The sequence below is a fragment of the Anguilla anguilla genome, chromosome 14 (genome assembly GCF_013347855.1).
Source record: "Anguilla anguilla isolate fAngAng1 chromosome 14, fAngAng1.pri, whole genome shotgun sequence".
Classification (NCBI taxonomy): Eukaryota; Metazoa; Chordata; class Actinopteri; order Anguilliformes; family Anguillidae; genus Anguilla; species Anguilla anguilla.
In genome coordinates this window covers 18,364,563-18,376,762 of record NC_049214.1, presented here as the reverse complement: position 1 = coordinate 18,376,762, position 12,200 = coordinate 18,364,563, and the positions used below count along the sequence as shown (strand labels likewise).

Sequence of the window (12,200 nt, the reverse complement as noted above, 5' to 3'; positions counted from 1 at the left end):
AGCTAGCTTGATATCATTTCTAGCCAGCAAAGTACGTTTTGTTAGCTTGTCACAAGGTGGAAAGAAGCCCTACCATAACCCGCCCTCTCTATTTCAGGCTCACGAGTAATAATAATAATAATAATAATAATAATAATTTTCCATGTTTTCCTCCCTCTTTCATTCTAAAAAAAAACATTAAACACAATCATTTAAAATGCCGAATAAATCTCCATTTTAGGAATCTGCAGTTGTTCTACTCACTCACTTAAACTTGTTCTTCTGGAGTAGTAGAGATACAGACCTGTCTGGATATAATTATACTGACATTCCCAATGACACCCTCTCCATAATGGGGAAAAACAGGGCTCTCTGCTAGGCGCGAGGGCGGGGCGGGGCGAGTGGGAGGAGCCGGGGGCGGAGTCAGGCGGTACCTCGCAGAGCAGCAGGTCGATGATGTGGAAGACCATGTAGAGGGGGAACTTGGCGGTGAAGAGGGTGAGGAACCACTGAGAGGCGTACATGTGCGCCTCCAGGCTGATGTTGAGGAAGTGATTGTACAGGTCTGGAATGTATTCCTGCCAGAAGAAGACAGCGTTTAAATGGGTGAAAATAAACGTTACGCGCGCGTGTGCGCATAATCAAGCACAACTCAGGCAGCCAGTCACACACGCGCGCACGTTCACACAAACTGTATACTCAGTGCAAAACCGGGGTGTCCGTTTATGTGATCTGAAATCATTCCAACTGCAAACCAGAAAAGTACAGCCGCCATGAACGGCTGTGTTTGTTAGGGCCTGCTGCTGCAGTCTGCAGCTCTGGAAAGCGCTGGTCTGTCTGCTGCTCGAGCTGAACGGGTTATTGCCCCTGGAGGGAGGGCAAATTTGAGGGCTGCTAGATGAGAGATTCTCTCAGTGAGATTATAGAGGGTTTCTGAGGCAAACTATGACCCCCAGTCATCTCTGTAGAAATGTGCCAGTCATAATGAGCCTGTCATGGTACAGATCTTTCTAGAAGAGTCCGTGAGCTGCACACATTTCTGTGTCCCTCAGTTACACATGTCCCTGTGCGAATATACCAGGTACACTTCTTCCAGTACACAGCTTTTAAGATACTTTAGATCTTTCACAGATATGTCCCTTTTACACAGCTCTGAGTGGATGCACCATCACACACATTCCTGCACAGATCTGTGTCTCCTGAGTGTCCGTTTGTAATGTCTCTCACCTGCATGAGGCGTTCCAGCTGGAAGAACTTGCAGTGCAGATCCTCAAAATTCTGTTTGAAGAGCTCCCTGAGTCCATAATCAAACATGATCTTCACCAGCACACTGAAGGCCTGCTCCTCAGGCATCTGGGGGCGGGGCCACAAGTGACATCAGCAAAAAACACCCTTTGAATCCAGGCTTTCATCTTGCAATTAATTTCCCCAGCTCTGGCACAAGCCACGTCATGAAGGAGGCGCTGCCAATAAGGCTAGGGGTTTCTCACAGTCTCTCACAGTGTAAACCCAGCTTATAATACATCACTCAACATGGACAGAACCAGCAGTGCTTGATGGAAACTCTTAAAAACCACAAAATGTAGAAATATTAGCAAAGAAAAGTATGTAAAGATGCCCTCATTCATGGCAAAAAATTTTTATTAGGCTCCCTCTGTGTACAGAAAATTTTATAAATATAAAAACGTAGCATAAAATACTTAATTCCCTTGTGGATTAGTACATGTCTGCTTATGGAAATAATACACTTCCCGGAGTTCTTAAAAATATATATTATTTCAGTTTTAATGCATGCCTTTGATTGGCTCAGACAGTTTTGTGTAATGAATCTGCCGGTGTTACAATGTCTGGTGCAGGAGCATTAATGGGACTGTGGCTTAAAGCAAGAAAATATGCTGCATTATCAAATAACTTCAAAGCAGCAAGTACATGGATAAGAGAGAGTCTAAAAGCTCTCTTGATGCACACAAAATATTTTATGAACCAACTGCAAACATACACTAAAACAGAAATAATATACAAACTCCAGAAAGTGAACACTCCCTTTAAATTACTCTATAATAATAAAAATCTATACATATGGGAGATGCAGCCCATGGTGTTCATGCTGAGCTCCAGGCTTTAGTCTTCACAGTAACCCCACCAGTGAAATGCAATGGAGGAGAAGCAAAGCACACCATGTCCACTAGGTGTCACTGTGCCTCATCAGATAAGATTCCTTCCTGCTGTGGGTGCACCCTGGCCAAATAACTGACCCCAGATCAGCTCACATTCCCTAACCCGAAGCACAGCGAATGTGAGGGGGAGAGGACACGTGCAGCTGATCTGGGCGCCCGGGGCAGGATCTGTTTACGCCTTCCCAGCAGCCCCGGCGGGGGACACGCCCCCTGCGGCTGGAGGAGAGCGGGGCACGTGCGCCGAGCTCTTCCCGCCGGCGGGAGGGCGGGCATCGCCGGAGACTCACGTGCAGCAGCAGCACGGCGGCGAGGAAGGACTGGCCCTGGCAGTACCCGATCTCCTCATCGTACACCGAGTACGCCTAGAGAGAGCAGAGAGAATCAGCGTGAGGGGGGGATCTCGCATGGCCACTGGCCCTGGCAGTACCCGATCTCCTCATCGTACACCGAGTACGCCTAGAGAGAGTGGAGAGAATCAGCGTGAGGGGGGATCTACTGCTAATGCCTTACATGGAACGCTTCAATCTGGCAACCCCACCCCAATGGGCGCCACATTGCTACTGTCCGCAGTGCCCTATCTGACACCTCATTTACCGCTCGAGAACATCCAGGACCGCAGATCAGTGTGCCGGGTTTCATTTTTCTGCAGAAAAAGTGGCAATAGAATAATTACTGGTTTATGATTTAATTATGAGTAAAAGAATGATTGAGCCCGGATTGCCTGGGCAGTAAATCAAGCCGGACGGTGAAACATGTAATCGATGGAGAAATCTCTCCTGCTAGACAGCAGTGATGGAGTGACCTGGAACACTGGAAGAATTCTGAATTATTAAAGACTTGCCAAGCATATTCTCCCATAATTATCAATACCATCCCTGCTGGAATCATTTAGCACACATATTTAATTGTAGCAAGGCATTTATTTGGAAGATGAAAGAAAAGTACCTCAAAATTACAACCCAGGGAAAGGTTATGGTTGGACAAATCAAGAACACTACGAGGTTTTTTTTCCTCGACAGGCAGGCAGAAAGTGCTCGGGAGAGCCAGAGCGGCTTTCCGTGGGCGTGCTGTTCTCAGAAAGCCTGTCTAGACATTTGCTTTGGGGCAGACCGCTGGGAGCTAAGTGGCCCATGACAGAAAGGTCTACAGCGCCAGCTGCAGAAAACTACAGAGACGTGTGCTACACACACCCCGCCAACATACAAACTCCTGGCAGGGAGAGTTATGACAGACTGATACCATTTCAATGCACGACTGTGGAGTCAGTGCACTATTGTAAAAGCCATGAATAAGTACCATTGTATAGTGACAGACACAGTATTCCATTATATCAGCAATATACTTTGTTAAAATGGCGCAGTACTCAGTAATGTTCCATGCAGTTATAAATACATTGCCTAAGTAGCAGGCCCCTGTAAGCAAACAAGCTTAACAACCAATACCAATACAGTATGAGGTGTATACCGGCACTGAGCACCAAGTGTTCAGTTCAAAGTGCTGTATACTGTTGACAGCTAAATCTATTATTCCCTAAGGGCAGTGCTTACATCTCTTATCAAAATCCCGCTTGGGTTTGTGAACTTCCACAACTCTCACTGCGACGCTTTGCGAATAAATATTCAGGTATATATGCAACATCCAAGATCCTTGTAACTTTGATATACGCGTCTATATGCAGTAAAAAGTGACTGTAAATTCCACCCTGGACCCTACAATATATTCATAAATATGTGTAATTCCAAAATGTATTCACATGCAAATTAAAACACAACATTTTTTTATCCTCTTTAAAAATGTCCCTTTTGAATAATTTCCTTTTCAAACTTCAGGAATAATTTCATAAATACAATACCATTACATACATACATTAACGTCGTAGGCTATGGAAAACCTACATCTATTTGCGCAATGAATGCTTGAAGAATTTAGAGTTTAAGCACGTGTAAACACTTGCACTGACACAGGAGGTCTCACCTTGCAGATCTTGTACAGTGAGTCCTGCCCATCGCCGCCTGTGTCCTTGAAGTAGTCGTGTGCCGGGAATGTCCGGTTGATGTCTCTGGTGATGGCACTGTCCTGAGGAGATTCCTGAAGAGGCGAGAGAGAGAGAGAGGGGGAGACATGACCCTGATGTCACATTTAGGGGTTCTAGGGCTGTATTCCCCGTGGACCACCACTGATCAGTAGTCAGTGTTACTGGGGGGGGAGGCAATATTTCAGTTAAAAGTGGGGATCTGCTGTGTACACCAGGGGGCACTGCTCCATGTCTTTGAGTGGACATCTACACCCAGAAGCCATTTCATCAGCCTACCTCTACCACAGGCTTCACCTGGTATCAGACATCTTAAATAACTCTTGTGGATTGTGTTGTACTTGGGACAACATTAAAACAACAAACATAAAAATACTGACAGATTGAAGCAAACGCACACTGACAGACTGCAACTTAGCAACATCTTCAGCAGGAAAAACTCCTGTTTGTTGCCCTACTCTTTATCACGCTGAGCGGCGTGCCAGATCTTCTTACGTGATGCGCAGAAGACTGGCAGCGCAAACAGGCGTGTGATGAGAGAGAAAGCAGGCCTGCTATGGAGCCAGCGCCGTGCGCACTTCAGAGAGATCCCCGTGGCCTGTGGGAACGGGCCGCCTCTCCTTCGCTAAACAACACGACCGCTTTCATTTTCAAATCTCATTTCGCCAGTCTTTTACCAGGCAGGTCAGTCAGAGCGTAATCTTGTTTACAAGAACGGCCTGAATCGCATTAGACAGACCCGCAAAACGAGGGCAATGAGACAGGGCACCAGCACTAGAGACATGAGCACCGGCGCAGAGGTCATGTGGCTCAAGTACACGAGTCCTCCTGAACTTGCCCATGATCTTATATTTAAATGCAGGAAGAAAGCAGAGGGTCCAGCGCAGGGCTGACTGGGGGTCTCATGGAGAACGTGTCTGGTTTAGTAAACTGGGAGAGACGTCGGCAGCAGAACAGACGGGTAAGGGGGCGTCAGACCTAAGAGGGATGCGCAGAGGACAGAGCAGGGTATTGTGCAGCTAGTGTATACAGAGAGGAGAACAGAGTGCAGTGTTGTGTAAAAATGCACAGCGCCTCATTCGCTGCTGTCTTATAGAACCTTAAACATAAGCAACAATTCCCAGAAAAACCAGAGCAACAGCCAAACTCTTAACTTGAATCCTGCTTGGACTTAAACCTACGCAGCTCACAAATGTGAGCTCCAAATCCTCATCTGATTGCATTACCGGCAAAACAAAAAACAAAAGCCCTGATGGCAGTTGAGATTCTGCGAAAGGGCAGCTGACGCCGGCAGACCCAATACTTGGAGCGCCTCGGTGTCACACGACGCGCAGACAGAGGGGAACATGGGAAATGTCAGCGTCCGCGCCGGCTCCCCCGCCCGCCGAGACGCTCCGCTCGCGGCTCCTGGCACCACGGGCTCGCAGGTCCACAACGCACCGCTCACAGGAGCGGGGAGCAAACAAAACGCCCATTCACTGCGGCGATCACATGACCAGAGCACAGCGCGGCTCGGGCGCGCGTCCCGCGAGGCGCGCCATTCTGCCGCCACGTCACGTGACTACCTTCAGATCACATGATCATGGTTTCTTGATGCTCCGAGCTGAAGCGGCCCCAAGTACCCACTTCTAGGAGGATGTGATGGCACTGGGCAGAAAGAGCTGAGCTCACCCTGCACTGGCTCTCACCATGCAGCAGCACAAAGAGGACAGAGAGAGTCAGACAGAGGGAAAACACACAAAGGCACTGGGCACAGTCACATGGGGGAAAAACTCATTTATGTGGGGCTGCAATGGTGTTGATAACAAAAACAAAACATGTCCTCTTCTCTCCGTCTCCAAGGCCCGAAGGCTACAGTTTTACTCAAAGATAAAATCAGAGCTTGCATATGCCATGAAAGTTTTACGGCAGGCTCGCATCTTTAGGGCAGTACGGCTATCCCTAAACGGCTCACATTGGACCACTGGGCTAATCTGATTTGCTGGAATCTCAGGTCAGCGGGCCTGGGTAGAGAACCTCCTGAAGTCACAGTTGCAACAAACATACAGGCACCTTGAAAACGCTTTGCATAAATGAACTTTGCAGTTAGGCAGGGTTACAGTCACTTCCTTCATGAAACAGACAAACATGAAAACTGTACAAACAGTTTGTGCTTCCAAATGTGTAATACCTGTGAAGTTTTTGTTCCCGACTACCGTAAATGATTTGAAATGGTAAAGGCATTTGAATCTATTCCAGCTGTCTGAAGAAAATCAACTGTTAATAACTCCTAGCCGATGTGTTTATCATATCACCAGTCGAGAGACTGAACTGCAAGGGTGTTTTTTTTCTGCCCAAAGGACTTTTTTGACAGTTTTACATTACACCAAGCATGGATGTCAGCAGGAAAAATGACATTACATGGTTTATAGTGATTTTAAATCTTTTTAATGTCAACAATGTCTCGATTTGCAGCAAGCACGTATATTCCAATGACGCAGTGTGTAGATCGCCGTGTTCGAGTACTAATTGGCAACATCCGGCCCGTGTGACATTTAGGAAAAATTCCACAGCTAAAACCATAGCCATGAGCAGCTCTCTCCTGAACAATGGTGGGCTGGCTCTGACGGCGCAGTCTCCTCCTCTCCCCCCGTCAGTGTGATTTAACACCCAGCAAGCGGTGATTTAACACTCCCTGCAGAGTGATCTTAAACTCTCCACTTCCCATTACGGATTAATCACTGCTGCAGGAGTGCAGAGACTCTGCCTTTCCCCGCGACGACGGTCGCCTGACCTCCATCACCACTGACCACAAATCTGATGCCTAACAAACCCCTCCCATAAATACCTATCATCAGCAGAGACTAATTACTGAGCAAACACAGGCGAACAGGAGCTTCTTGAAAAGCCTGGTAAAGCAAACCGAGATCACACCCACTCGCTATACACCAGATAGGCTTCTGTTAACTCAGGGAAAATGAAGCGAGAGAAATGATAGGCTTGCATATGCTGCTCAACCCAGCAACAGCAACACAGGTCCTATAGCCAGGAGAGCAGAACTAGAGTAGACTGCAGCCAGACACGCACACCTAGCCAGGCTTCTGAGTCGAGCGCAGAGCAGCGAGGAGAGCAGAACCAGAGCAGCGGTGTAGACTGCAGCCAGACACGCACACCTAGCCAGGCTTCTGAGTCGAGCGCAGAGCAGCGAGGAGAGCAGAACCAGAGCAGCGGTGTAGACTGCAGCCAGACACGCACACCTAGCCAGGCTTCTGAGTCGAGCGCAGAGCAGCGAGGAGAGCAGAACCAGAGCAGCGGTGTAGACTGCAGCCAGACACGCACACCTAGCCAGGCTTCTGAGTCGAGCGCAGAGCAGCGAGGAGAGCAGAACCAGAGCAGCGGTGTAGACTGCAGCCAGACACGCACACCTAGCCAGGCTTCTGAGTCGAGCGCAGAAATGGAAATAAAGCTTTCCTTTTCAGCTTCTCCTGTCCCTTTCAAATCCCACAAACCCTGAAAACAAAGACCCTTTCTGTGTCACACTTAAACTTGAGCTTGAATGCTATAAACTACTTAATCGTACGTAATAAGGCTTATAACCAGAGGGGAAAGCTGTCATTTCTTCTCTGAGACGCAACGTTTAAAAGTCTTAATTCTCTGTAAACCAGCACCGTAAAGAAGTGACTGATTATACAAAAAGTTGCCAGCATTACACTAAAGACAATGCTCCTTTACCAAACCCATGTCCTGATGCAATGGGTATCATTTTACACTTTTCACATTCTTGTAATTTCTTGATACATCTATATGATTTCCCCTAAGACCAACTGATTTATAGTAACTACCTCAGGGGGTCATCCAAACTGTCATACCTGACTATACCTGATATATGGGCCTCCCTACGATGAGCCCAGTGTTAAAACCACTGCACAAAAACACGCTTTCACACTGGGGGAAAAACAGCCAAGCACATGCACACACACATGGGCATCTCCTTCAGTCCACTCTCTCATTCTCCAAATGTTTTGGCAGGCAGCTCACAGAAATCAGGAGTATTGAGGCCACCATGCAATATTAATTCACTGCAGGCCTCGGTCTGGAAACTCCTTCTGAAAGCAGGAGTAATTATCGCATGAAGGCATCGCTCGCTCACACAACCTCTCTCTGGGTTCTGTGAGGAGCAGAAATGGATGTTTCAGCCCCCTGACCTTCTCCTGAACATTTCCTCAGAATCTCCACTTCCTGTCTACTGTGGACCTCAAGGTGAAGACTCCGTGGTTCAGTGCCAGCTCCCTCCCTGGGCCATCTGGGCCGGCACAGGAGGGTGGGGTGGAAGAGAACACTCTGCTTCTCTCCTGAGCCTCTACATGAATCCTTCGTAGCCTCCCTTTGCCAATCTGATACAGTGTGAAGCCCCGCACCCTGACGCACTGTGTGCTAACATGGCCGCTCCCTTCCTCCTGCAGGCACAGTGTGTCACTGTGCTCTCAGGGCTGGGATTCCTCACACATGCAGCCCTTCTCCAAGGTGTCACAGGAGTGACACCGCTCTCCAGAGCCCACTGCTGAAAGCCCCAGCCTCGGTCCAGGAGGTGACACGTTCCGGAGGATTCTGCAGCTGAAACACGCCGCTGGACGGAAGACATCACAAACAGAACACACGCACAGGCAACAAACGAGTGAGGAAGATTACGCGCTTGGTGAGCGCCTTTTCAAAGATTAATTACCCTTTCCTACATTATTGATGCTCTGATTATCTGGAACAGAAAAGCCTCTAAATAATAGATTTGCGCAAAGTCGAGCAGAGCGAGCAACGAGCAGCGTGGTTCACAGATCCAACACATCAGGCCCTGACTGAGAGCTCCACCAGCACACCACACAGAACCAGCACATCAGGCCCTGACTGAGAGCTCCACCAGCACACCACACAGAACCAGCACATCAGGCCCTGACTGAGAGCTCCACCAGCACACCACACAGAACCAGCACATCAGGCCCTGACTGAGAGCTCCACCAGCACACCACACAGAACCAGCACATCAGGCCCTGACTGAGAGCTCCACCAGCACACCACACAGAACCAGCACATCAGGCCCTGACTGAGAGCTCCACCAGCACACCACACAGAACCAGCACATCAGGCCCTGACTGAGAGCTCCACCAGCACACCACACAGAACCAGCACATCAGGCCCTGACTGAGAGCTCCACCAGCACACCACACAGAACCAGCACATCAGGCCCTGACTGAGAGCTCCACCAGCACACCACACAGAACCAGCACATCAGGCCCTGACTGAGAGCTCCACCAGCACACCACACAGAACCAGCACATCAGGCCCTCACTTTTTAATTAAAAAATGAATTTGGATGACATCATTATTAAAAAGTCATCCAAAATCAAAGACTAACCCTTGACCTAACTCTTCCCCAAAGTTCCTAAATGAAACCCTAATCTTCCCTCAGCTCTAACACTTATGGTTATCCTAAGCTTCACCATAACCGTGACCCTAGCCTAACCTTTGTGTGAACCCTAAAACCTAATTATAGCCCTAGGAGTCCTCTAAAAGATATGCTTTTTTCCCCTATTCAAATTGATGAAAAACAACTTAAATATTCAATTAAAAAAATGCAAAGAAATGTGTATCGAAGTCCCTTATTTTGTAGAAGATACTTCACTGAAAAAATATACAAATGTATAAGGCAGTGTTACAACCCACTACTGAACAAATTTGGATCATCCAAAATCAAATACTAACCATTGTCCTAACCCTTCCCCAAGCTCCTAAACACAACCCTAATTATTGCCTCAATTCTAACACTTATCGTTTTCATAACATTAACCCTAACTGTAACCCTAACCTAACCATCATGTCAACCCTAAAACCTAATTCTAGCCCCAGGAGTTCTCTTATTGTCAAGGTCCTAAACACAATCTTCCTAAACCCAACGCTAACACTAGCCTAAGACTAGCCTAACCCTGAAATGGAAAAAATTGAGATTTATTAAGCGTGACCATTAGAAGGAACGCAAGAAAAGAACCCAATCAAGCATTTATACATGGTTTTGTTATTTTCTCAAATGAAAAGCTGTTTTTTCATTTAATGCTCTAATGATAATTCATTTAAAAGCACTTCAATCTAATGTCTGAGAGTTTTCCCATATGATTAAATATTTCCTTTTAAAGTAATTGCCTTGAAGATTAACAGCGCAACCTCAGTGCAACCACACGGTCTTGCATTTACACACCACCGCTCATTCTAGTGTAATGGGATTCCCATTCTCCAGGCAACAAACCAGACACTCCTCCACTTCTCAACTGTAAAGCAGCCCAAATACAGCCTGGTGGCTCCAATCAACCAAGAGAACAGACTAACTGATGGCCTCCTCGTAAGTGGCCTTATGACCAGCCAGTTGGGTTGACACATTTGTGCTCTTAATGGTCACCCTCTCTCTCTTTGATTGTTTTGGTTTGGAACCACAGTATGAGAGATTAACTTCACTTGGCGCATATATTTCCCACAATACCTCGTACGTTATTGTTGTCGTCTTCCGTCCCGTTGAGCGCAGTGCACCTGCCCGGCACAAAACTATGCTTAATTGTAAAACAGGTCATGGGTTCTCAGATGTAGCCTAGCTTAGTCTATTTTGTGTCTTTGTTTCTCAGGATTTATACATATAATGTCTATCAAACAACGTCAGTCTACTGAAACCTGACAATTACTGGAAAGCAGACTTATTCCTGTCCTGGTGCTCTGTGTGAAATAAAGCAGGAGAAAATGCTCTGCAATGCCTTTAAGTGGCTCAGCTGCTGCAAATCGGGCTTCAGGCAACCAAAGAAAACACTCGAGCAACCAAAAGGACAAAGCAGCTTATCATCGTGAAACTCTACCGACACAAAACTCCAAGCAGTAATTATGAAAGAAATGTTGGGGTAGGCAGTAGACCAATGATGGATACTGCTGGAGGGTCCTGCATGTCAATACTATGTATGCATACTACTGTATAAATGAGAAATGAAGGGGGGACCAGGCAGTGCCTTTGCCTGTAAATACTACTATGAGCCTGTCCAAGAACACATTGGTATAAATACCATGATGGGTGTGGACCAAAATGGCTGTGAGGGTAAAAGAAAAAAAAAAAGAACTGGGCATAGCAAAATAATCTGTTGCATAGCCAAATTCGTGACACAAATTAACACGCGACTCTTTGAAAAAAATTACAGTGTACCTAAAGGGGCCAGTAGCTATAACATGAACCTGCACAAAATCTCAGCCAGAGGATAAGAGGTGTTAATGCCAACAATAAACACACATGATCCCTGTTAAAATTCCCTCAGTAATCCCATAATGCAATCTAAACTGCACTGGCATGGTTCCTGTAAAAACCTCTTGGCATGGTCCATAGATGGCCATGGTGAACCGATCCTTTTAACATTCCACAGACACCTGCCTATTACTGAAATCTGACTGCTATTATTAATTATATAAAATGGCTATCTATTAAATCATACGTGGCCTTCTGAAATCGCTCCCAGAAAACCAACAGAAAAACTGTGCTCCTATTGTCTCTTTGGAGTAACAGACTGCAGAAACAGTGTTTCTGTTTAACCAGGAAAAAACACTGGTTTTGGTTCAAAGACAGAAGACAAAAGTTTCTCTTTACAGTACGGCTTCTCATGTTTCTGTTCTGTGAAAATAGCATTTATTAGAGCCCACAAGCAAGCATTAATTTAACTTTCAAATTTAGTCAAGGTACTATAAATACTGAACAACTCACTGTTAACTAAGGCTTATTACACATAATTATTCAACACAATTGGATTATCATTTAGTTAAATGTGCATCAGTTAACAGGGCAATTTATAATATGTTGCTATTTGAGCAGGATTGTGACAAAAGGATTACCAATTAAATAATGCCTTTAAAACATTTTAATCTTTAACTGAACGAGCTGTCCCACTAAAATTTTGGCTGTATGGCAAAAGGGCTATTAAGTGAAGTGCTTTCTATTTAGCTTGGCTTAAACGGTTTGAGAA

At 46.3% G+C, this 12,200-nt stretch overlaps 1 protein-coding gene across 7 annotated transcripts in view; it reads right to left on the bottom strand.

Annotated features, from left to right (window-relative positions):
- Positions 1 to 12,200, bottom strand: part of LOC118212403 (rab GTPase-activating protein 1) — an 82,937-nt gene that overhangs the window by 15,799 nt on the left and 54,938 nt on the right. For all 7 annotated transcript variants that reach the window (XM_035390233.1, XM_035390231.1, XM_035390234.1 and 4 more), the window contains 4 exons: positions 4,131 to 4,244; positions 2,444 to 2,518; positions 1,207 to 1,332; positions 414 to 557 (listed from right to left, as the gene is read on the bottom strand). In XM_035390233.1, coding sequence (XP_035246124.1) covers positions 414 to 557; positions 1,207 to 1,332; positions 2,444 to 2,518; positions 4,131 to 4,244 — 459 coding nt within the window. The remainder of the gene's footprint in view (positions 1 to 413; positions 558 to 1,206; positions 1,333 to 2,443; positions 2,519 to 4,130; positions 4,245 to 12,200) is intronic.